The sequence below is a fragment of the Aotus nancymaae genome, unplaced genomic scaffold (assembly GCF_030222135.1).
Source record: "Aotus nancymaae isolate 86718 unplaced genomic scaffold, 86718_ANA_hifiasm-v0.15.2.pri h1tg000253l, whole genome shotgun sequence".
Taxonomy (NCBI): Eukaryota; Metazoa; Chordata; class Mammalia; order Primates; family Aotidae; genus Aotus; species Aotus nancymaae.
This window is the reverse complement of record NW_026988668.1, coordinates 545,086-572,155: the sequence shown is the minus strand read 5'-3', so window position 1 is coordinate 572,155 and position 27,070 is coordinate 545,086. Positions and strand designations below refer to the sequence as shown.

The following is a 27,070-nucleotide window of genomic DNA, read 5'->3' as shown; positions in this document are numbered from 1 at the left end:
GTGCTAGGATGACAGGTGTGAGCCACTGCGCCTGGTCCCAGCCCAGCATTTCTGTAATTGGTGTGCTAGCGTGCATATATAAAAAGATAAGTTTTTTAAAAAAGAAAAAACCCCTATAAGTCTACCTGAGGTATAGACAAGTTTAAAAACCACTTGCTTCTGTGTAAATCCACTTCCCCAGGAAAGTGGTTCCCATATCTGATGCCTACAGACATCACCCCTTACTCCTCGGCCCCTGACCTTTGACCTGCTGGCACTCACTCCTCAGCCCCTGGCACCTGCTGCTCAGCTCCCTGTCTCCACACGGCTGATGATGTCTGTAGGCATCAGATATGGGAACCACTTTCCTGGGGAAGGAAAGATTTACACATAAGCAAGTGGTTTTTAAACTTGTCTGTATATCATGTAGACATGAGAAGTGGCTTCAGGACATGAGATCTAGTCCCATGATCTGGAAGCTTGTGTCACGTCAGGACACGGTCACAGCCAACTTTCATGGAAAAAAGATGGATGACATTACTGGTTGTTCCTGAGCCATAAAGTGGTAGAATTCTTCTGCTTCTAGAAGCCTACTCCTGCTTTTGGGCAATTTGAAAGTGAAAGTCGCTTGCCACCCTTGGTCAGCTCTGCAGACAGCACAGCTCCTCCTCAATTATCAACACAAATTTATTTACTCTGTTCTGTCTTCTTTGGGTTACAAATTAGTTCTAATTATTACTCAGAAAGCAATTTTCCAAACATTCTAAACTCTGGGTTGCACATTCCGACTTCTGACTTAAAGGCGATGCCCTTCCCCACGCTGCAGGCGCCGTACTGTGCCCTCTCAGGTGCACACACGCCAGCGCTTCCTCACGGCGGCTGCTGTCTGTCTCTGTTCTCACACTTCATGGCAAGGGCTTAGTCTCTGCTGCAAGACATATTATCACCAGAGAAAGCGGCTCTCTCACACCTCACAACCCTTCTTCCCGCCCTCTTCGCCACATGTGTCCCCGTCTGTCTGGCCTACCTGCCGGTCAGCAACAGTGGGGTTTTAGGCTCATATTGCCACTGTCTGTGGAATTAGAATTTAGTAGCTTTCATAGCCACACATCCAGAAATTGAACTCATATCCTAACACGTTCTAAGATACACATTTTAGTTTTTTAACCTATGAATTTACTTTGTCTTTGTCATGAATCTGAATTTTCTACTCATTTAATAGTCATAGAACCTACACTCAAATAGCTTTACACAATTCTCCCATTAAAAATGCACAATTTAATTGATTTTAGCATATTCACAGAGTTGTGTAACCAACACAATAAATCTATTTTAAAACACTTTCATTCCCTTAAAAAAAACCTTCTACCTGCTGAGGATGACTCCTCCCCCCGACCTCCCTGCTGGCACTCCCTTCTCAGCCCCTGACCTTTGACCTGCTGGCACTCACTCCTCAGCCCCTGGCACTTGCTGCTCTGCTCTCTGTCTCCACACGGCTGTCTGCTCTGGACGTATCATGGAAATGGAATCACACACACATGCACGTTTCCTTCTGCAGCTGCCTTCTTCCACGGAGCACAAGGTTTAAAAGTGCTTCGACGCTGTCACAGACACGGCTCCTTCCTGCCATCTGTGACTGGATGATGCTCCATGTGTATGGACAGAAATTTTATTTATTGATTGATAGTTGATAGATATTTGCGTTGTGTCTACTTCCCGGCTCTAACACTGCTGTGAACATTACCATATGGGTCTTTGTTCTCGTGTCTCTTGGGTATACTCCAAGGAGTGGAACTGCGGGACATATGGTAAGTCCGTGTCACTCCGAGGAGCGGAACTGCGGGGCGTACGGTTAAGTCCGTGTTACTCTGAGGAGCGGAACTGCGGGACATATGGTAAGTCCGTGTCACTCCGAGGAGCGGAACTGCGGGGCGTACGGTTAAGTCCGTGTTACTCTGAGGAGCGGAACTGCGGGACATATGGTAAGTCCGTGTTACTCCGAGGAGTGGAACTGCGGGACATATGGTAAGTCCATGTTACTCTGAGGAGCGGAACTGTGGGACATATGGTAAGTCCGTGTTACTCCGAGGAGCGGAACTGCGGAGCATATGGTTAAGTCCGTGTTACTCCGAGGAGCAGAACTGCGGGGAATAAGTCTGTGTTTGTTTCAGGAAATGTCGAGACTGTTTTCTAGAGTGGCTGCACCCTGTTACAATTCCACCCGCAGCGCATGCAGGTTCCAATTCCTCTGCATCCTCTCCAGCACTTGCTATGGTCTTTTGATTCCTGCTATCCTGGCGGGTGTGAAGTTGCATCTTGTCTCTGGACTGAGCTTCTATTCTGATAGGGGGGAAGATGGCGCTCTTCTGTAATAAACTCATCAATCAGAACCACCAGACTCCTCTCTTTAAAACATTAGGTCTGATTTTTTTTCTTTTTCTTTTCACTGAAGGTCCCTTCCTGCCCCCTTGTTTCTGTTTCCAACACAGTTTTAAAAGGTATTTGACGACACTAGTTTGCTTATGCTGCTTCCATGGCTGGCTTGATTACGGAACTACCTCAAGAACCTTGAAGGGACAAAGTTTATATAAAGCTGTATATAAAACATACTAAGATAGTAATTAAACAAATTTAATGAATTTTACTGATCTAAAAATCAAAGAATAATGTAAAGTTAGAAATAACTAATTTACCACGTTTAAGATCTTACCATTTCTGTAGGTTTTGGAAATTATTTACATCCCAATTTTCTTTGGAAATAGATGCCCTGTATCGAAATTCTGGCAAGATCAGTGGAAATTTAGTATGGAAACCTGGTGACTCAATTTGGACGCAGGAAAAACTGGGTAACGTAGCCAGAATAAGAGTCCCAAGTTTCAACAGCTTTGTAAAGTGGGGCTTTGACACAAATTAGTTTATGTAATCAGTAAACGTGGCCGGTATTTCTCATGCTGTTCCCTGTGACCAGCCCTGGGTGTTCTGAGACGTGCGGGGACGTGGCGGCCACCCATCAGCATCTGCAAGGCCCAGGCGACGTCAGAGGCTGCGTGCTGGAAAGAGTCGGGCAGTTTTCAAGCTACAGCTAAAACACACATTAAAGCTATGGTAAAGTGCTCCTCTACAGCCCCCACCCCAGGAAGAACGAATCCTCATGACTTTGGAGCCCAAATGGAATGCACGAGCTCTCACGGTTTTGCGCTTTGACTGACCTCATCGGGGCTGGAAGCCTGGTAGGTGCGGTTCTCATCACTGAAGTCTTGGTCAGCCTCTGCGAATTCAGTCTCCCCAGAAACGCCAGCTCGAGACTCATACACGGGGGTCACGTTGTGGCACAGCACTATGGCTTTCACGGCTTCATGGATTCGACTACTGACACTTTTCCTGACTCTGGGAGCTGAAGATTGGACTTTTCTCGGTGGAGTTGAACCGGCATTGTTTCCATCAGCTTGAGAATGCATCTTTAGAATAGGAAACATCACATAATTGAAGATAGAGCAAAGAGAACCATCTAGTTAACATGAAATTATTAACATATATGACTTTCATAAGCAAAGTAGCTACGAATAAGTAGCTTGATTTGATTCTGATTATCCCCTATACATCACTGATTATTTTTTAACCCTAGTACTGTGAAGTACTTTGATACATCCAGATTGTCAAAATATACCAAAATATTCACTATAAAAATATTACTTAAAACTCTGACAATGTATTTTTACTATATTCACTTCAATGGCATTGATTTGCTATGTCCTTAACTCCTATTTATTCTTGACTTCCAAAAGCAGAGTGAAAGAACGAAACGAAATGGTGAACTCACCACTGCTTCCAGCTTTCTTTCAATAATGTTCTACATAAAATGGAATAAAGCTAAAAGCAGGACAAAATTTTTAAGAATCTTCCCTTAATAGCATAAATTATTCCTGATTTTCAGTAGTCTCTGAATTTAGACGGCCTAGTTTTATAGATAACAACAACCAAATACGATCCTAAGTCGCATTCAGAGGAAAATGACCCCATGTCCTATCTCAGAACCCTGTTCTCTTGAAGCAACTCCCCATTTATGGGCTTATGTGTATGCCTGGCTCTCCTCGGACTCAGCCATGTTTAAGAGATTTCATCGGCACCACTGAAGCGATGACTTTTTATCGTTCACCTCCTACTTGGTGGAGGGTAAATACAGGATGCTCCCCGTGACCCCAACAGGACTGTCAAACATTTCTTCACTTAACTTCGGAGTAACTCTTGACAATCCTCCTTGGAAACCGAGGCTCTTGCGTTTGGACTGGGTGCACAGACCCAGTGAACTGTGAATCTCCTGCCCATCAAATTACAGTGCTGTCTAATGAAGGGTTTAACTTTCTGCTCAGCTGGCGCTGCCGAAATTTCAGTGAGCACCCGGCCCATCTGCGCCCGCTCACGCTGCTGCAAGACAGCAAACTCAGCTGGCTCCCTCCTTCCAAACTATGTGATGTTTACTGATGCTTGTACAATTTGATTTCACATAAATTCCATGAAAGATTATGCCCTTGATCACCAAATGCCTCCAGCGGGGAAACAGAATCAGGTTATAAAAGATCTGTGTTGCAGGGCAGTGGACCTACTAGATTGCCGTCATCTTAGCAATAACACAGAATACCAACAGAGAATCACATCAATTTCACAGAAGAAGCGCTGTCTGTTCAGCTCACAGCAGCTTTCAGTGAAAATGATTTTTTAAAGTACTCTTAGGTGGAAGCACAATAAATATTTATTGTGTTTATATAATGATGCTTCATCTTTTCTGCTTTTCATTTTTTTCCCGAATAACTAATAACATTAATGACTTATTCGAAGCTATTAAAATCACATTCATACATTTTTTTTTTTTTTTTTAAAAGCAGATCTCATCTGGCACTATTTCAATGTAGAAATAGATTCCTGGGAGAAACTGTATTCCTTCTCCTTTTAAGATTTTTCTTCTATTAATAAATATCCTAGGTTATAAATATTCTGTATCTAAATGAATTATGTCCAAAATAATAAGGTGTTTGGTTGTGTATGCGTGTGTTTGTTTGCTTATGTGTGTGGATAAACATTTCACATGCTAAACAGACACACATATGGGACTTCTTCCATTTGACAGTACGCCAACAGTGACTGCTAGCAAGTACAGAAGAAAGCGAAGGTTTTCAAAAAACTGAACACAATGCTGACCACTGAATGCTACTCTAGAGTTGTCAAGAGTAGCAACGCTGCAACGGGAGGTGTCATCTAGTGTAGTCTCTGTGAAAATCAAGTTTGAAACAAATTACTGTAAATACAAAAAGTCTCCTAGACTCCACTGCTGATTCGTATATTCGAACGGATGACTGAAGTGGCAGGATGTTAATTTCATCGAGAAGTGTGCTAATTTCCAGATGGGAACACATGAGGCTCGGCTGGACACACGGCGAGGGGCGTGTGTGGAAGCAGACCCCCCCCCAGGAGGAACCCACTTGCCTGTGAGTAGGAGTCCCTGACGTGGCTCTGGATCTCATCCATCGTGTCCGCTCCGTAGGACACGGTGCCCAGGTGGAGCCGCTTAAATACCATCTCATTCTGGGTGAGGGTTCCTAAGATAAAGGGGACAACAGCAAGCATGTTAATGTAGGAGGCCCATGGGGAGGCCCAGCTTTCTACGGCGCATGCTGCACACCCACAGGCGATGCTCTTCCTCACTATGCCGAAGCCACCGGGATGCCCCACTCTATAATACAAAGTAGCGTTAAGATTGTTATGTGCTGCTATTTTCATTTTAATAGGAAGAACAATTTTCTTCCTAGCATGTCAAAGTGCCTTTTTAACATTTTTGGGTGTGTGTTTTTTTTTTTTTTGAAGCCTAGGTCTCACTTTGTTTCCCAGGCTGGAGTGCAGTGGCATTATCACAGCTCACTGCAGCCTCCACGTCCCAGGCTCAAGTGATCCTCCTCCCTCAGCCTCCCGAGTGGCTGGGACTACAGGACACAACAGCACACCTAGCTGATTTCCTGGTTTCTGCAGAGGCATGGTCTCCTTACATTGCCCAGCCTGGGCTCGAGTGATCCTTCTGTCTTAGTCTCCTAAAGTGTTGGGATTACAGGCGTGAGCCACTGTGTGCCCAGCCCCTAACAATGTTTAATAATGGGAAGGGCTCTAATTACATGAGGAAAGTCCAGTTGTTGCCTTTCAGCTCAGATCTGTTATTTGGAACAAATACAACTTTTGCCTGTTCTGAAAGAGTCAGGCATAAAACTAGAAAACTGAGTCACCACCTTTACACTGCCTGAGAAAGACACCAACTAGCCCCAAATTAGGGTGTCCATCAATTTTTAAAAAAACTTATTTCAAAAAGTTAGGTCTTTTTGGCTGAACAGAAACACTGTTCCAGATGTGTTTAACCCTTAGCATGTATGTGCATCCCTTGGAATGACAGACAGGAGGTCTGTGAAGGGGAGGATGGCTTTTCTTTAGCTGAGTTTCCAAACACTGGGCTATCTGAATGTGCTTCCTCAACGCCTGCTCCTCAGTGGACCGAGCAAGAGGTACCCCAGTGCTTCCTCAGGAGGACTGCCAAAACGTAGGGCCATGGATTCGGTGACAAAGAGATCCCACTTAACCTAAAACACGTGACATACGCACACAGTTTTACTTATTTGGTCACACAGAAGCAAAGTAGCACAGGGAAGCTCGAATGCCCCGACAGGTATGCAATGTGCTGCAACGCGGGTGCTTTCGCCTTGCCCCCGGGGGGGTCTGCACTTATTCCACAGCACATCTCAGAAAGGTTATCCATGGATACTCATGAGTTATAAATCTGAGTACGAACAATGACATAGCCAATGGATTGCAATAAAAGTGGAACTTTTCACATGGTTGCAAAACACCCATAAAAATATGAACTCATGTTTATGTTCTGTGGCACGCATGGTCCAGGAATACAACCCAGACTGCTTCATGGTTATGGCGCCGGCTGAGTACGTGAGGATTAGAGCACAGAGTTAATCCCAAGACATCAGTGAGGGTCAGAACACACACAATAAGCCTTCTGCCAGGATACAGTGCTCACTTTAAAACAGAAGGAAAATATAGCTTTCAATTACTATTTTAGAGAGTGTTTCAAGAAATGCTCTTTAAAAAGTGGATGTAATAAAGTTTTAGAAATTCCGAGCAGCAGCTATCTACCTGGGATGCTTGTCAGTTTCATAGATTTTGCCTTCCAGTGTCTTACGAAACACCTTTAAAGGGCTGTGTTCTGTATACCTTGAAAAAAGTGTCTCCAAGTTTCATAAATCTAAGTGAAAACAAAATCATCAAAACATGAGAAGTAATTTAAACGTTTTTGTTTTGCTATGCTACTCTTGTTAACTTAGTAGAATTAACTTAAAATACTAGGCCATATTAAATAGTGCAACTAGCAACAATTCAGTCTCTAAATAATATAATGAAGTTCTACAAGTGTTTTATATATAGTTTTTGCTTGTTTTTTTTTTTTTGACACAGACTCTTGCTCTGTAGCCCAGGCTGGAATGCAGTGGTATGATCTCGGCTCACTGCAACCTCCGCCTCCTGGGTTCAAGGGATTCTCCAGCCTGAGCCTCCTGAGTAGCTGGGATTACAGATGTGTGCCACCACACTCGGCTAATTTTTGCATTTTTAGTACAGATGAGATTTCACCATGTTGGCCAGGCTGGTCTGGAACTCCTGACCTCAGGTGATCCACCTGCCTTGGCCTCCCAAAGTGCTAGGATGACAGGCGTGACCCACCACACCGTGGGCCTGTGAGTGCTTTAAATAGCAAAAATGTGATTAAAAAAATACTGAAACTTTACATTAATTCATATTAAGACAGGTACAAAGTTCACCTCTACTATGTGTGCCCAAGTCAGCAGCTCTCCGAAAAATTATTTAACAAATGTGCTAAATTAATAACATTTACTTACCAGATTGAGGTAACTAAAGCATTTCCTTTAGACTTTTTTCTCTGACATAGACGGAGTGTGAAGCATGATAATTTAGGGTAGGGAATGGCAATGAGGCATAAATCCTATGCAGATTGTAAACAGGACTTTGATTAATGCCACTTCTTTTAACTCAACTTTTTAATTATGAACAATTTCATATGTAAAGTTAAAATAATATCACAATGAACACCTGCATAGCCCCTACCAAGAATGAACAATTATTTCTTTAGGATTTTAAATGGCTTTACACAAGTACGCAAAGAACCGTAAATAAAGCAACAGCATTTTGTTTCCCACCTAATCCTCGCTCGGTGCATTTGTCGGGCGGCTGTGACGGGCCTGGGTGTGGAGGCAGCGGCGAGTGCAGAGGCCCCACTGGAGTGTGAGGTGCTGCTGTCCACACCCCCGCAGTCCCCGGCTCAGGTCTCAGCGCCCTCACCGCAACCCACACGCAACCCACAGCCCAGCCTCGCCTCTCCCTCGGCAGCCTGCACCTCTCTGTCCCTCAACACCCGGTGAGACATCTGCAAGGCGACTGACTGGCCCCTCTGGCCTCTCCCCATGGTCACCTTAATTGAGAAGGGCAAGACCTCCCACTTAGCCTGGCCCAGGTGACATGCCTGACAGTCAGTCCTAAATAAACAGGAGCTGCCCTTCAGCAGCCACCAGCACGGCCACCATCCTTTCCTTTTTCCATATTCAACCGCCTACCAAACGTTCTCAGTTCTCTCAACCCCACCTCGGACGCGGAGCGCATGCCTCCCGAAGCTCCTTGGCTCTGCCCTCTCACCACGCACCCCGACTGCTGCGTCTTCCAGGAATCAATGAGTTAGATGGTCATAAACATAACGATGTGCCAATCCACTCTGTTAGACCAATGTATTTCTGATGCTTTAGTCGGGCAGTTGATGGGAACAGTGAAACGTTGATTTGGGGTATGTAATGGTCACATTTTCCACCTTCCTGATAATAACACCATTTCAACATGTGGAATACACACTAGAAACCCCTCACGGTATGCTGGGCATCAACCCTGGCTGTGTGTGTCTGTGTGTGTGTGTGCTCGCACGCACTGACGCACACACATATGCCTACAGCTGGCCTAAAACAAAACATACAGAAAATGTCATTCCTGTACGTGAATCTGAGAGATAAGAAATGCAAGGAATTTAAATCCAAGAACGTGTGTTCTTTTCACCTTCTACCTCTTTTAAAGGCAGTGTTACATCACCTCAAGGAGACAGTCTCCTGAAAGCCCGGTGCCCACTGCTCCTTTCTGGCAACATGGACCTGGGCAGCTCTTTCATCTGAGCCCCCACTTCACTCCCTGTGTTGGTGCTGCTGAAACGAATCTGAGCCTATCATTTCAGCCATGGGCATGTCAGTATCATCTGTGAAAGAAAGACACTTTAAACAGACCACCAATATTATCACACCAGAAAGCCACAGTAATTCCTCCATGTCAAACAGAAGCCAGAGTTCTAATTTCCAGGTGTCTCATGTGTCATAATTTTTAACACTGCTTGTCTGCAGTATGGATCCAGGAAAGGTCTCTTGAGCCTCTTTTACTCTACGGCTTTTTCCTCCATCTCTTTCTTCCTCGAAATTGATTTGTTAAAGAACCTGGACTGATGGTTTCCGTTCCTGCAATCTGCCCTTGGCCACTGGCCCTTTCTCCTGTGCCTGTGGGCCTTGTGCCTCCTGTGAGCCACAGCTGGACAAAGCTGGCGAGGCGAGGTTCCGCGTAGGCTGCTCCCGCGCAGGGAGTGCCCTTCCATCAGGAAGACGGTGTCTGGTTGCCGCCTCCTCTGATGTAAACAGCCACCTGCAATCGATCCCTAGACCCACAAATTCATCATGGGTTGAAAGTGGCATATATTTGAGGCACAGATCATTGACTCTGGGGCATCTTTTCCTGGAGAAGAAAACTCTGGCATTTCTAAATGCAATAAATTCACATGGACAACAGATGTTTTCCAAAAACAAAGTTACATCACTTATAATCACTCCATTCACAGACTCTCTCTAGACAGTAAATCTGGGATTTTAAAGCACTATTTTAATCCAGTGCTTTAGTTAGAGGTCTTTTTTCAGCTTGGTGGCAGCATTTCAGTTTCCGAGCTTCCAGCTTCAGTCATGCTAGTATACTCTGCTTCTTACTGCCACCTGGGGAAAGCTGAGTAATTCTGCATGTACATAAAGACCCCCTGAAAATACTGGAGACCAGACAGCTGTCGCAGAAACAAACGAGGCGATGCCAAAATACTGAGTATATTATCTGTGCATTTATACATTTAGTTGAAAATGATTTAAAAGATAACTGAAACTTAAGTTTGAACCATTTCTCCTTTTGAATTACGTTTCTAAAGCTTTGTATCTCGTTGGATATCGAAAAGTCTTATTCAGTTGCTTAACTGCAGCCAGGGAGAATGAAATGGAGAAATGTCTTGGTCCATTTTCTGTTGCTATAACCAAATACCTGAAACTGGGTAACTAATTATAAAAAGGAATTTATTTCTTGCAGCTCTGGAGGCTGGAAGAGGTGCTGCATCTGCTGAGGGCCTCCCTGCTGGTGGGGACTCGCAGAGTCCCGAGGCACTGCCAACCCCCCCGTGACGCGAGCAGGCTCACGAGAGCCAAACTGGCTTTTACAACAGACCCACTCTTGTGGCAGCTAACACTCCATGATGGCCCATGCATACACTCAATCATTCATAAGCGAGGATCCCTCATGGCCCATTTGCCTCTTAGAAGCCCCAACTCTTAACAGTGTCACACTGGGGATTACATTTCAGTAAGAATTTTGGAGGGGCAAACATTCAAACTGTACAACAAATTTAGAATATTTTCTCAAAGCTGAGTAATTTAAAAATACTATCATTTTAGCACTTGTATTTAGGTCTATGATCCATTTTGAGTTAACTTGTGTGTACAAGTGGGTAAGTATCCAACTTCATTTTTTGCACGTGGCTATCTAGTTACCCAGCACCATTTGTTGAAAAGACTATTCTTTCTCCATAGAATTACCTTGGCATCCTTGTTGAAAACCCAATGACTACAAGTGTTAGGATTTATTTCTGGCCTCTCCCTTCTAGTCCATCGACCTACGTATCTGTCCTTATGCCCATACCATACAACACATTGTCTTGATCACTATAGCTTTGTATTAGGTTTTGAAATCAGGAGCTGCTGCCAGGTGCAATGGCTCATGCCTGTGATCCCAGCACTCTGGGTGCTGAGGCGTGAGGATCACTTGAGCCCAGGAGGTCAAGGCTTCAGTGACCCATGACTGTGCTACTGCGCTCCAGCCTGGGTGGCCGAGCAAGACCTTGTTTCAAAAACCAAACCGAAACAAACCCCAACCTCACATCCTTTGCCACACGCTATGCCACAGCCCATGGTCCTCCAAGGCACACATCTTTCTTTTTTAAAGAAGAAATCAGGAGTTGTAAGTCCTCTAACTTGGTTTTTCAAGATTGTTTCAGCCATTCTGAAGCCCTAGTATCTGTATGTGAATTTCAGAACCAGCTTGCCAATTTAAGCAAAGGTAGCTGGGATTTTAATGGGTATTACATAGAATCTGTAGATCAAAGAGACTAGAACTGTTGTCATCTTAACACAGTGAGACAGTTTTTGATGCATTTAAATGCAATTGTTTTCTTAATTCTATTTCTGTATAGTTTACTGTTAGCATACAAAAATACAGCTTCATTCTTGAGTATTGATCTTGTGTCCTCCAATCTTACCAAACCCCTTTATTAATAGAGGGCTAGGTGATTCCTGAGGATTTCCTGCAGACGTGACCAGGTCGCACAGACAGCGAGAGAGTTTTGCTCTTCTTTACAATGTGGATGCTGCCTTCTTGCTCTTGCCTAACTGCATCGGCTGGAACCCTGAATGCTCGCAGCACTAGTCGTGATAGGCAAGAAGTGGAAACGACCCATGTTCATCACCTTGAGAATGGATAAAGTGTGGTGTATCCACATAACGGAATATTACTTGGCAACAGACGGAAATGAGGCACTGATACACGCTACAATACGGTCGAACCTGTAAGAGCATGCTGGTGAAGGAGGCCGAAAGGACGGCATATGTTTGACTCGTGTACGCGGAACGCCCAGGACAGGCAAGTCCTCAGAGGCAGAAAGTCATCAGGGGCTGGCTGGGGCCACGGGTAGTGGAAGGGGAAGGATGGGGAGTGCCAAGTTAGGTTGTGGTGAGAACTGAATCACAGATATGCCTAATGCTAAGACAGTAATGTACCCTGACAGTGAGTCATTTAAATTAAGCAAATGTGTGAGAGTGCTAGCTCTGCGTCTTCTAAAATGTTTCAGTTGCTAATCAAGTTATAAGCAGCTTAAAACTGATATATTCAAGTAAATGACTAACATCTCTCATCACACGAATGATAAAGTATTTGTGTTTGTTATTCTGTCCATGTGAATACACCTTTTTGGGTTCAAGAAACTGCAACACTTGTGCAGACGTTCCTTCAGGCCAGTGACACATGTACTTTCTTCACATATAAAGATGAATCCTGAAAATAGTTTTTAAATCAGTGATTTTAATTTCATAACGTACTAATCTCAAACTTTCCTTCCCCTCTTGTATAGTAGCAGATAACACAGCAGAATTAAATCAGTATTGCAAGAGTCTATAATACAAAATTACTTTTCAAATCTTACCTCAAATGCTCTCCATGATTTCAAACACTGATTTCTACAACTTCTGTCATTTTGATACAACAGAAATTAATATGGCCCCAAATTGGAAACTTTGAAAAAGGGAGGAGCTAAAGCAGCCACGGAGTGAGACTGCCATCACATCAGAGAGTCACAGCAGACTCGGTGATGGCACGCAGTTAAACAGACAGAAAATGTCTTTTGACAAAAGGTTTGTGATTTCTAAAAAAAAAAAAAAAAGCTGTAACTCTTTAATGAAAAAGAGTTTTTTGGGGACTATAATGAGCAAAGCAGGCAAAGAGGAAATTAATTTCTAGGGAAAAAGTCCTGCAGGCATCATTCTCAGAGTGGCAACAGATGTGCTCCATGACTGAGCTGGGGAGACGGGGTTTGAGTCGCAGCTGCAGAGGTTTCGGACCAGATCTTCCTGGATCATGATTTGGCCTCATATCTAAACTCCAGCACATTGTCCTATGAGAGTGAGCCAGTGACTTTCATGTATAAAAAGGTAATATTGACGTATGCCTCACACCAAGAGCAATACACTTTCTCATGAAGATTCTAAACAAAGTAATATGCACGCATAATCAACAGAGGCATCAAAACACAAACTCACTTAGACCTTACAAGGAATGAAAACAAAACTGAAGTGATAAGACTAATTTCTCAGTCTTTAAAGTATGCTTTGACTTTTGAAAATATTTGACATGTTTTAAACCAAAGTCAAATATATTCAAAGTCAATGACACTGTTCAAAGTGAAGTCAATTATTATATTCAAAGTCAAATATAGTCTCTGCAAATCAGGCTTTCTCCAAACATGATGATTCTCAGTACTGTACGCATCTGTTAAGTATCTGCATGTGTTAAATATCTCAACTGGCCCAAACACCACCAAAATGTTAATTACAGTGCTCATATCCAAGGACACACATGAGTAAACACTGTGCCAGTAAGGCTACTTATGTTCGTCGTAACAAACACCCGGTCCTTAGCATCAAGCGTAAGAGACTATGGTTGCCCTCTGGTTTAAAGAGTCTTAGAAAATGGTTCTGAGTCTTACCTGTGAGATGTGCTTGCCTCGTGGATACTAACCAGCACACATGTCATGCCTGCCTGCCCTGACAAACTGGGAAACAGCTTTCCCCTTCATGATGATGCCGTCTTGTGAAACTCACATGTGATTCAATTCTGAACAACATGGCATTTTGGGTAATGGATGCTATAATTAAAATGTAAGTCCTAAAAAACCTGTTGTTTTAGTGGGTGTTTTTAGTAACGGCTTTGTTCTACATGAAGATAAAACCTCCCTAAAAAAGGAATTAACGTATTGCTTTAATAGGCTGCACCCTGAGTTAAGTTTTAAAATTTATGAGTTCTCTGCAGCATTGTTCTTTAAACAATGGCATTGTCAAATGCAACCAATGAGAAGATTAAAGTTCTCCCAGCAGATTAAGTACAAATTATCTGTCCTCCTGTTTCAGCATCATTTGTTCATTTATCAGCCGGCGTCGAGTGCTTCTGGTCAGTGTCAATATGCTCTGCATCCTTGCAGTTCACAGATGTCTACGCCTGTCGAATGAATTGCTTTATGTTTCACGCGCTGGTGGCCGCAGATGTGTCACTATAGCAACATCATTAATTTCAGATCTTACCGGAAATGTGCACTCCAATCAAACCTAATTATACCACATTGCTTTCTTGTCCACAAGAAGGAAACTATAATGCAATTATTGGGATACTTCATTTTCTATTCTGTTGTGGCAAATGAGAGAACCACTGTGATAGGCGCTTCTTGTCCAAAAGCTTATTGATGAAGCGCAGACCCAGTTTACCATCATGCAAAGGACCACCTTACAATTGTGTCAGTAACAGAAGGTTCCTTAGACAACAGTTCACTCTTCATCACTTCAGCTGAAACTCAAGGCACTTAGAAGATAGCTGCAAACTGCCTTACGCCTCAACACTCCTCTGATACTGAGAACCAGAATGCTTTATAATATCAAACAACCATCCACAGTTACAGAACCTCTGCTGTGACTGAGGCCCCCAAGGTGACTGCAAAACCCTATCTGACTTCTGAATCTGACTTCTGAAGGGCAGAGCAAAAGAGCAGAATGAAAATATGGAACACAAAATAGAAAGATATTAATTATTGAAGTTCCTGAATAAAACAACCAATTAGCAGTAAACACACGCACTGGTTTCACCAGGGTACTAAAGGTCTCACAGAGGCAAGGGCCATGCGCAGCTGGTTTCAGGTCTGAGAGTGATTTGTATTTGTCTGTTGGCTTGGATGCCCCTGTTGTCTGGAGCTGTGGAACAAACCATCACAAAACTTTAGTGACTGACAACACATTTCTTTTGCTCAGAAGGGTTAAAAGATTTGCCTAACATCACACACAGTTAGGGGACACCAGGATTCAATCCCAGATCTGATTGCAAAGCCCTTTCCATCTGAGGATACACAGGAAACTACAGGCACAGCTCAGAACAGCGGAAGGGCTTCCAGGCCAGGGCAATAAAGTGAGTATCACAATAAAGTGGGCCCCATGAAATTCTGGGTTTCTCACTTCATAGAAAAGTGATGTTTACACTATAGTCTATTACGTGCGCAATTAGTAGTATGTCTAAAAAATAATGTACAAAAAAAACAATGTATATACCTTAATTTAAAAATAATTTTAAAACATGCTAACCATCAATCATTTGAGCCTTCAGCAACTTTTAATCTTTTTGCTAGCAGAGGATCTTGCCTTAATGTTGATGGCTGCTAACTGATTAGGGTGGTGGTTGTGAAGTCTGGAGTGGTGGTGGCAGTTGCTTAAATAAGACAACAATGGGCCGTGCGCAGTGGCTCACACCTGTAATCCCAGCACGTTGGGAGGCAGAGGTGGGTGGATCATGAGGTCAGGAGATCCAGACCATCCTGGCTAACACAGTGAAACCCCGTCTCTACTAAAAACTCAAAAATTAGCCAGGCGTGGTGGCGGGCGCCTGTGGTCCCAGCTACTTGGGAGGTTGAGGCAGGGGAATCGCTTGAACCTGGGAGGAGGAGGTTGCAGTGAGCTGAGATCACGGCACTGCACTCTACCCTGGCAACAGAGCGAGACTCTTGTCTCAGAAAAAAAAAAAAAAGACAACAATGAAGTTTGCCACATGAACTGACTCTTTCTTTCACAAAAGATTTCTCTGTAGCACGCAATGTTGTTTGGATAGCATTTCACTCATAGAACTTCATTCGAAACTGGAGTCAACGCTCTCGGACCCGTCAATGCTTTATCAACTTAGCTTATGGAATCTTCTAAAGCCTTGGTTGTCACTTTAACAATGTTTGCAGCATCTTCTCTGGGGATGGATTCCATTTCAAGAAATTACTTTTTTTGCTCATCCATAGGAAGCAACTCCTCATCTGTTCAAGTTTCATCCTGAGGTTGCAGCAACTCAGTCATCTTCAGGCTCCACTCCTAGTTCCCTCGCTATTTCCACCCACCTGCAGATCCTCCCTCCGCTGTAGTCTTGAAACCTTCAGTCATCCATGAGAATGGGAATCAATTTCTTCCAAACCTGTATAAATGTTGGTATCTGGAATCGTGAATCCTTTCCAGAAAGTTTTCAATTTGATTTGCCCAGATCCATCAGAGGAATCGCTATCTATGGCAGCTGTGGCCTTATGAAGTGTATTTCTTAAATCATAAGACTCAAAAGACAAAACTACTCCTACATCCCTGGGCTACAGAATGGATGCTGTGCCAGAAGGCATGGAAACAATGCTAATCTCCTTGTACATCTGCATCAGAGCTTTTGAGTGAATGAGGTTTGTCAATCGGTGTGCATCAGAGCTTTGTCAATGAGCACTAACATTTTGAAAAGAATCTTTTTTCTTAAGTGGTAGGTCACAACCGTGGGCTTAAAATGTTTGGTCCACCACGATGTAAACAAATGTGCTACCATCCAGGGTTTGTTGTTTCGCTCACAGAGCACAGGCAGAGGAGATTTAGCATCATTCTTAAGGGCCCTAGGATTTTCAGAGTGGCACATGGGCACTGGCTTCAGCCAAAACTCAACAGCTGCATTAACCCCTAACAAGACAGTCGGCCCGTCCTTTGAAGCTCTGAAGCCAGGCACTGACTTCCCTTTAGCTACGGAAGTCCTAGATAGCATCATCTTCCAATAGAAGGCTGTTCTGGCTCCACTGACATCAATGGTCTCAGCTGGATCTTCTGGGGAACTTGCCGCAGCTTCTCCATCAGCACTTGCTGCTTCACCTTCGCTTTTATGTTACAAAGGTGGCTTCTTTCCCTAAACCTCATGAACCAACAAACCTCTGCCTCCCAGGTTCAAGCAATTCTCCTGCCTCAGCCTCCTGAGAAGCTGGGATCACAGGCACATGGCACCACGTCTGGCTACTTTTTGTATTTTCAGTAGAGATGGAGTTTCTCCATGTTGGTCAAGTTGGTCCCGAACTCCCAACCTCAGGTGATTCATCCGCCTCAGCCTCCCAAAGTGCTGGGATTACAGGCGTGAGCCACCACACCCAGCCCACCTTTTCTTATTTTTTAAAGATCAGAATTTTTAAAGTGTGTTTATTTTGCTGTCTTTTCAAAAGTCTGACAGGATGTATTGATCCTTAATAGTTTTTATCAAGTCACTGCTTTCTGTTGGTATCTTCTTTCTTTGTATTTCTTTGGCTTTATTTTACTATTCTTAAGTTGGCCATTAAGATTATTAATTTTCAGGCTTTCTTGTTTTTCTGTTTAAAACAATGAAGCAAAGTTCTTATAAAGCCTTGATTTTGTGCATTCCATGGGCTTTAATAGAAAGTGATTACATTATTATTCAGTTCTAGGCATTTTTAATTTGTATTAATTCTTTTTGGATCTATGCTATTTAGAAGTATATTCTTCAATTTCTAAAAATGCAGATATTTAGGGCTGGGCGCGGTGGCTCAAGCCTGTAATCCCAGCACTTTGGGAGGCCGAGGCGGGTGGATCACGAGGTCGAGAGATCGAGACCATCCTGGTCAACATTGTGAAACCCCGTCTCTATTAATACAAAAAAAATTAGCTGGGCACGGTGGCGCGTGCCTGTAATCCCAGCTACTCAGGAGGCTGAGGCAGGAGAATTGCCTGAACCCAGGAGGCGGAGGTTGCGGTGAGCTGAGATCGTGCCATTGCACTCCAGCCTGGGTAACAAGAGCGAGACTCCGTCTCAAAAAAAAAAAAAAAAAAAAAAAAAATGCAGATATTTAAAACTTATTTCTTTGTTACTAACTTCTAACTCTTATCTCTTTTTATTGTGATCAGGAATATCCATTCTTTGGAATTTGCTGAAACTTGACTGATGGCCTAGTGTGTGTCCGATCTTCGTAACTTTCTCGTACACGTCTGATAAGAATATGTGTTCTCTAGTTGTTAGATAAATAATTCTATATACGTCCATAAGACCGACACTGATGATTATGCTATTCAAATCTTCTGAACTGCCTGCTTGGCTTATCAATAAACAAAAGACGTAAACATTTCTTCCCTTGGTTGAGAGCAAATAATCAAGTTCTCCCTCAATCGATTCTTGCTTTATGTATTAAAGCTATTTTATTAAGTACACAAACATTTTGAATTGAACCTTTTATGTAGTGACCCTCTTTCTTAAATAATGTTTTTCATTTTAAGGTTTATTTTGCTTAATATTAATCAATATAAATCAGCTTCCTTCTGATTCATATTGGTTTACGTGCTTTTTTTTAGAGTTTGCATTTATTTACAGCTTCATCCTTTATTTTCCTCTAAGTATTAAATGGTTTAATCTTTTATGGTTTCCATCTTTATATAAATAAACCTTATTAAATTTTTTCTTATTTTTTCTTAGTTCTTGAACATTCTATTTTGGAATCCATCCATGTTTCTGTCAGTATCTGTACTCCACTGTCATTGCTATTTATTATTTAACTGTAAGAACCCTGCACAATTCACTGGTCCATTCTACTTTTGATATACTTTTCTGTGTTATATCTAGACAGTGCTTGCTTTTGTTAACCATGATAATGCTAAGAATACTCTTATGTCTGTCTGCTAGTGTAGATGTGAAAACATTTCTTTAGGGAATAGCTGGATAGTAGAACACGTGCATATTCAATGTGACTGATAATGCCAAAATGTGTTTTACCAAGTGATGCGCTAACTTGAAGTTCCCACCAAAGTGAACAGGAGTTGCCGATTCCACCTAGGCTTGCAAACATACCAGATCTTTCCATGTGAGAAGAAATGGTATCTTTATTACTCTAAGATGTCCTGTTCATGAAGCTAGCATGCCTATCAATTTAGATCCTAAGGGCTTTCAAATTTTAAAAACTTATACCCACTTAGGTCTTACATATTTTTGTTTACGTTTAATTTTAATGATTTTATACTTTTTGTTGTTATTCTAATTAGTGTTTTGGTATTAAATGTCCTAACTGCTGCTGATATAGAGAAGTGCAGTTTAATTTGGATACTAAGCTTATACATATGAATAAATCCCCTTAAAATTCTGAACATTTTCCTGAAGTTTCTTTTGCTTTCTCTGTGAATTTCTCTTCTTTGGGAACAGCATGGTTGTTCATATTTTGCTACTTTGACTTCATGCTGGTGATTCTACATTTCTGATTCTATTTCATCAGTAAAGACTCAGTTGATCACAGAGTAAGCTGGGGTAGGTTTCTTCTGCAGTTCCATAAACCTGCTCCTCCCAAGGGCTGTTTTCTGAATCAAGGGGCTGTCTGTGATCTCTGCGTAAGGGGCAGGGCACAAGAGCCAGTGAGTCCTGCTCCCCAAAAGCCCCTCCACGTTGTAAAACCAGCCCTCACAGGTAGCGCGTGAGCAGATCCTGGCAGTCACCTGATCTCAAAGGCACCACTCGTGACAGCTCCTGGCTTCTCGTGCCGCCCCACACACCTGTCAGCTCCCGACCTGGGGCTCCTCCACCCCTTGGTTCTGTAGGACATTTCTCACCCACGTGGGGTCTCCTCTGCAGCCACCGGCAGTTCTGCTCTGCTCCGCTATTGCCTGCAAACTGATTCCAGCTGTTTTCCAGAAATAACTCAATTTCTGGATCCTCTAATAATTTTACTTCTGCTTGTGTTCTATGTATTCTCATGGATTTATTTATTCTTTAAACATTTTTCTGTAGCCTTCATGAGGTCGGGAAGGGAAAATCCTAACAGACTTTCTTATCTATCTTTTTGAACCAGAAGCCCCTCAAATTGTTCCCTGAGTCACTGGGATTCATAAGCATTGCTTTCATGGTCCAGCTCCTCACCCTCTCACAAGACAAAGTCTAATGGAACTCAAACACAAATCCAACAACTGAACTTTCAATTACACTAAACTAACAAATTCCCATGACGAAAGCTGAACAAAGAATATTGAATTTCTACTTTTGAGACAGCAGTATGACTTCCACAACAGAAACTCCTCAACTTATGATGGGGTTGGATTCCAGTAGACCCATCCTCAGTACAAGATGCATTTAATGCATCTCACCTTCCAAACACGATGGCCTAGCCCTGTCTACCTGAACTGTGTCAGACCCTTATGTTAGGTGACAGTTGGGTAGCATCAGCTAATGCAAAGCTTATTTTATAGTAAGTGCTGAGTATCTCGTGTAACTTATTGAATACTGTCTTGAAGTGAATAACAGAATGGCTGCATGGAGAGAAGCACAGTTCTGAGCGATGCTGCTGTCGACCACCGTCAAGCTGAACCACTGTGAAGCCGGGGGCCACCTGTGCACCCTCTCCGTTCATTCCTCAGGCTCCTGCCTATGTGCCCTCTGTGCACGGAAGCCGCTGAATGGGAGCTTTATCCTTCAGTCTATTCTCCACTTATGTATTAGGGACCTATTTTGTTATTTTAATCTGTAACCTGCCCTTTTGCTATGTCTGCCAATTTTGTTTCTTCCTTATATCCTACTTCTCTTCATTGTCTTACTGCAATAGCTAGAGCTTCCCTTACGAATTTTAAATAAGTTTGTTTGCAGATTTCTGTCTTCTTGCTGCGTATAGTGAGGGCTTTTTTACTATTTAATAATTAAAATTAGTTGAATTTTGTTTGCAACATATTTTGTTTATCATGCTATATAAGTATTTTTTTATTTTCAGTTCACTAAGAACTAAAATTATGACTCAATAAACCACGGAGGAACTTTTACCCTTGGACGTGGCTTTCCTTGTACGGATACCTGTACTACCAGATCCCATGCGTTTGCCTTTAGTCTGTTACGGATTGGTTAAGAGTTCTTTGATGGAAAAAAAAAAAAAAGAAAATTAAATAAGGACAAACAGAATGTTGGTCCCAGAGCTTTAGAGTGGGATAAATAGTCTGTAGTAAAGCTTTTTAGGAGAATGTATTAAATACCATGTTAATATATCTGTTATTTTCTTCTAGTAGCTCACAAGTATCATTCTATAATAAACAAACATACAATTTTTGCTCTTAATAAGCCACTAGGGAGGTGTTATAAAGGCAGTTTCTAAAACTCTGCAAGATTGTAGAAAATTAAAAACACAGAAATATGTTACTTAAAGCTCTAAGAACTTAACATTTTCATAATTCTTATGATACTGTGTATACTAGAAGATGATTAAGCTGTGTGACAGTTTTCAAGAGCAGAGGCTGAACAATTCCAAATATGGGTTTGATGATCTGTTCTAGCACACACACAAAAACATACATCTATATGCTATGCTACTCTGCTATTTTTTATTAAGTGTCATTTATTTGGTCCAGTCAAAGGTGAACACAGACACGAATAGTACCTGTTTTGTCTGTCAGTAAATACACCAGGCGCCCAAGTTCCTCCGGGATAGTGCTGGTCCGAACGACGGTGCCAGGGATGTTCTCGTCTTTCATCATCATCCATCCGTACACCGCTTTGCCCATGTCCAAGTTCACACGCAAACTGCCAAATGAAACCCATTGCAGTGGTCAGTGTGATCCAGACCCAGGCCACACATTCAGGCTTGTGGTTCCATAGACATGTGTTTTTTTTAATATGCATTATCTTCCATTTTATATGAAAATAAATAATACTGGATTTTAGACTTTAAAATAAATGAATTTACTGACATTTAAGTCAACAAACATGTTTACACCCAAGATAATGTTTGCAGGTGACAGAAAAATGGATAACTCATTTTCTGTCCTTCAAGACAGTCTCTAATACCAGATAGGACAAAAAAACAGACTGCTGTGAGTGTGCCCACATGCGCCCACAAGGGACCAACACCAAGGGCTTACAGGACAGGTGCGCACAGAGCGAAGGGGAGCAGGCGCTGTCCCCCTGCAAATCGACATGGGAGATGGCCCTGAAGCTTCATCCACTTGCTTTACAATGACCATGGGATACTGCCTGTGTTTCAGGGGCTGAACTGGAAAGCAGGTGAACAAACGGGACATGACAGGAGGAATAAAATGATATCTGCTAACTATGCACTGGACTTCTTAGTTATTTTTTAAATTTCTTAATTTAAGTCTGTGTAGTAAGACCGCAATTAAAGCACATATGATGAGTTGTCTGATCTGGGACAATTCTGCAGAACCTTGTCTGTGGCACTGGATGAGCGAAGGCTGGAACCCTGCAGACCTGGAACCCTACCCAGCAGAACACGTACTCAAATCACATCACCTTTGGGGCAGACTCTGCCCACAGTGCTGTTCTTTCTATACAGCAACTCAAAAAGGCTCACATGTGTCTAATTTAATTCTATCCAGAAAGCAGACAGGATGCACTTAAACCACAGAGTGAAATTGCTGATAGTCTAACAATTTTGACCCACCAAAATGGCAATTCACATAGTTCAACTATTAATAAGCACACACTTGAAAAACAGGAATCACAGTCAATGAAGGAAGCCTGTGTGGGAGTTAAAGAAAAATAATCATCATTTGACTTATCTGTCCCTAGAATCCACATCTTAAAAATCCTGTGTTAATCACAAAGTAAGTCTTTGATAATTAATTACATAGCCTTTTCAAACCAGGACCTCACCATCGTTGGCTATTTATAATCCAAACTAATCAAGGACACAAGCATTGAGCAAAGACGACTCGAAGCTCCCCTGCAAGATGACACTCCAGGCGGGACACAGCACCCACTCAGCCTCTGGGGGCAGGACGGCTGCAGCTCCCTGGTGAGGAGGGCTGGCTGACATGCCACGTGGATCTGAAGCCCAGAGCCACCACACCTGCAAGTTACCCACCTCTGGGCCTCCAGTGCCTCCTAGTAACAAATGGGCTAGAGACAAAACCTTTCTTTATCAGCTGTGCTGAAGACCATGTGAACTGTTGCCTGCTAAATGTTCAGAGGAGTGTCTGACAGGCAGGAAAGGCTCAGGAAAAACTAAGGACATTCCTGCAAATGGTGACAGAACAGCAGGGCCGCTCTGCATGAGTTTAGGGTGAGCGGGAGATTTGAAGAAGGAAAAGAAAACACACATTTACATGCACTCTTCTTTGATCTGGGCTTTGGAGAAAGATCCTCTGTGTATCAGACAAAGAACGTGGAAGTCATGGGCCACTTAGCTAAAATGTCAGCAATACGTACGAGGGAAGGAGGCGGGCAAGGGGCAAGGTGACCAAGGAATGACCGCCTTCCTGTACAGAGGAGGAGGAGAGGGCTTGAAAGGGGAATGTGACTTCCTATCAAGCTTTTCATGGCTCTGAGTCTTTGGCTCAGATATCTGCACTTTGGTAAACATGGTTTCCTGTCTGGGTGCTGTGTTCTTTCAGATTTGTGTTACACTGTTTTGAAAAGTGTCAGCCTGCCTCAGCTACTATAATGCAAATGGGTTTCTGCTGTGAGCCGGGGATTTCTGAAGAGCTTACAGTCAGCCACTGGTCTCAGGGTGGGAAGCCAAAGGACCAGGACAGCTCTTCTGGGCACTGCGCCTCAATCACGAGGAGCCTATGGCTCACGAAACCATTTCCGTGGTTACAGACTTACGTGGACCTGTTGCATCATGGAATATTCAATTATTTCATGGAATATAATAATTACCACTGAACTATTGTAAGTGGAATACAAGTGCCCGTGGAAGATTGTCTAAAGCAGTAGCTACTCATGAAAAAGGTCAGAGATCATCTTCAGGATGATAAAAATAAGTAGAAACATTGAAGAATGCAAGTTTACAGTTTACTAGTGAAAGGTCACTGAGTAAAATATACTCAACTTCAACTAAAACACTAACACCACCACACAGGGAGCATATAACACTACACAGGGAGTAGGTAACACCACACCGAGCGCATATGATACCACACAGGGAGTAGGTAACACCACACAGAGCGCATATGATACCACACAGGGAGTAGGTAACACCACACCGAGCGCATATGATACCACACAGGGAGCGTATAACACTACATAGGGCGCATATACTACCACGTGGGGTATATAATACCACATAGGGAGCATTTAATACTACATACAGAATAGACAGCTTATATGCACGTGAGTCACGTATATCTTGATTAATACAGCAATTTGCTCTTCAACGTTAAAAATCTCTACGATGCCCAGATTTCAAACACTAAGTTGGCAGAGTAACTATCATTGCTACATTCTGTCTAATTTTAGAATGTTCTAATTTTACAGAATTTTAAAACCTGGATCTCTACTCGACTGTAAAATACTATACTGTAACATAATTTGTCACCCCCTCAATATATATTAAATCTAGCATTTTCAGAAGAATTATAGAAACAGATTATAAAGTAATCAATACCAGACACATTTTAAGCTCATTTTATTGCTAATTTAGCAACTGTGAAATTGCTACGAAGAGCCCTGTCCCAGATAAGTGGAAAAGTGTCTGTCATTTCAGTTATTTGAACCAGAAGGCAACATGACGATTATGTAATACAAAAAATGAAATAAATGATCTTAAATAAACACTGCGTTCAGCAGTGTTAGGAGTAGGAAGATCCAGGAAACTGCTTCATGCTACAGGAAGAAAGCATTCGTAAATCTCAGAATGTCAGGTCTTTTAATGGTAGCTCCTTGGTTTCCAGAGAGTTCCTTCTGCTCCACAGCTACAGAAGTGTCTGAGGAGCTAACTTGGACTCTGAACAAATGTGAAGTGCACTTTCCTAAAATATACCATGCAATCTTGTTAAGGCACCACGATGCCTGCTACCTTTAAGCTCTAATTTGTTACAATTAAACCTGCAGCACTTATCACTACCAGGTGAACCCAGTCCCATAACCTGTCTGAGAAACGCATGATATTCTCCTCAGGGAATGAATCTACCTGAAATAATTCACATGCGTTCCTCTGTCAGACTTATTTTTGGCTTCTAACTTGAGGAAAACAAAACAGAATTCATTTACATCAGAAATTTTATCAAAAGTAATTAAAATTTTTTCCTATAAATCATAAAGCTGAAAGGACGCAAAGGACATTTGATCTGCATTTTTCCCAATCTTTGTCACTGACTGTGATACCTTTAAATTTTTCACGACACGGCAGGGGTGCAGGGGCTGGCACCCGAACATTTGCACTGGGTGAATCCATCCAGTGTGATCCATGGCGGGGACAAGACTCAAACGTCTAGGCCTAGTTTAGACCTCATCTAGGGCTTCAGACTGCTACCCATTCTATTTCCTATGAGATATCACAGCTACATCACAAACACCCTGAAATATACACACAATGGGTGTTAACATTCCCATTTCCTCTCCTTATGGACCAAACAAAACACGCACATGTACTCTTCCTCACTGTGGGATGTTTCTCTGTTGCACTGACCTGCACGGCCACCTCACTGCAGCCACACACCGGGAGTAATCCGGTTCCCTTCTCCCAGGGCCTGTATCCACATCATCATCAACTCCCACCACTTCAGCCTCCCAAGTATCAAAGCCACTTCCTTCCATGCTCCGTAGGAAGGAAGCTCAGGTAACTGTTTTACCTGTATGGATTCCTAATTTTCAAACTATCTTAGACCAACGACAGACTTGATCTTTCTGAGCCTCAGAAATAGCATCTATAGAGGGTCATGGTCATTGGGCGGACTAGATATGATACAAAAAGGAAGGTGACTGAGAGTTACGGTGGATTAGGTAATCAATAAGAGGAAATGATCACTGCTCTCAAGTTAGAGGGGTTACGGCAAACGAAGGGCCTGAGCTATAGTGGAGGCAGCTCAGGGAGAGGAATATACCTGTGCAGCACTCAGTGGAGAGAGCTCAGGGAGAGGAGCGTATCTGTGCACTCCGTGGAGAGAGCTCAGGGAGAGGAGCGAAGCTGTGCAGCACTCAGTGGAGAGAGCTCAGGGAGAGCAGCGTATCTGCAGTCAGTGGAGAGAGCTCAGGGAGAGGAGCGTATCTGTGCACTCAGTGGAGAGAGCTCAGAGAGAGGAGCGTATCTGCACTCAGTGGAGAGAGCTCAGGGAGAGGAGCGTACCTGCACTCAGTGGAGAGAGCTCAGGGAGAGGAGTGTATCTGTGCACTCCATGGAGAGAGCTCAGGGAGAGGAGCGTATCTGTGCACTCAGTGGAGAGAGCTCAGGGAGAGGACCGTATCTGCACTCAGTGGAGAGAGCTCAGGGAGAGGACTGTATCTGTGCACTCAGTGGAGAGAGCTCAGGGAGAGGACCGTATCTGCACTCAGTGGAGAGAGCTCAGGGAGAGGACTGTATCTGTGCACTCAGTGGAGAGAGCTCAGGGAGAGGACCGTATCTGCACTCAGTGGAGAGAGCTCAGGGAGAGGACTGTATCTGTGCACTCAGTGGAGAGAGCTCAGGGAGAGGAGCGTATCTGTGCACTCCGTGGAGAGAGCTCAGGGAGAGGAGCGAAGCTGTGCAGCACTCAGTGGAGAGAGCTCAGGGAGAGCAGCGTATCTGTGCAGTCAGTGGAGAGAGCTCAGAGAGAGGAGCGTATCTGCACTCAGTGGAGAGAGCTCAGGGAGAGGACCGTATCTGTGCAGTCAGTGGAGAGAGCTCAGGGACAGGAGCGTATCTGTGCACTCATTGGAGAGAGCTCAGGGAGAGGAGCGTACCTGCACTCAGTGGAGAGAGCTCAGGGAGAGAAGCGTACCTGCACTCAGTGGAGAGAGCTCAGGGAGAGGAGCGTATCTGTGCACTCAGTGGAGAGAGCTCAGGGAGAGGAGCGTATCTGTTCACTCAGTGGAGAGAGCTCAGGGAGAGGACCGTATCTGTGCACTCAGTGGAGAGAGCTCAGGGAGAGGACTGTATCTGTGCACTCAGTGGAGAGAGCTCAGGGAGAGGAGCGTATCTGCACTCAGTGGAGAGAGCTCAGGGAGAGGAGCGTATCTGCACTCAGTGGAGAGAGCTCAGGGAGAAGAGCATATCTGTTCACTCAGTGGAGAGAGCTCAGGGAGAGGAGCGTATCTGCACTCAGTGGAGAGAGCTCAGGGAGAGGAGCGTATCTGTTCACTCAGTGGAGAGAGCTCA

At 43.3% G+C, this 27,070-nt stretch overlaps 1 protein-coding gene across 8 annotated transcripts in view; it reads right to left on the bottom strand.

The window, feature by feature from the left end:
- ATP9B (ATPase phospholipid transporting 9B (putative)) overlaps positions 1–27,070 on the bottom strand; it is a 288,436-nt gene that overhangs the window by 57,463 nt on the left and 203,903 nt on the right. For all 8 annotated transcript variants that reach the window (XM_064371986.1, XM_064371987.1, XM_064371988.1 and 5 more), the window contains 3 exons: positions 21,416–21,558; positions 5,461–5,573; positions 3,189–3,437 (listed from right to left, as the gene is read on the bottom strand). In XM_064371986.1, coding sequence (XP_064228056.1) covers positions 3,189–3,437; positions 5,461–5,573; positions 21,416–21,558 — 505 coding nt within the window. The remainder of the gene's footprint in view (positions 1–3,188; positions 3,438–5,460; positions 5,574–21,415; positions 21,559–27,070) is intronic.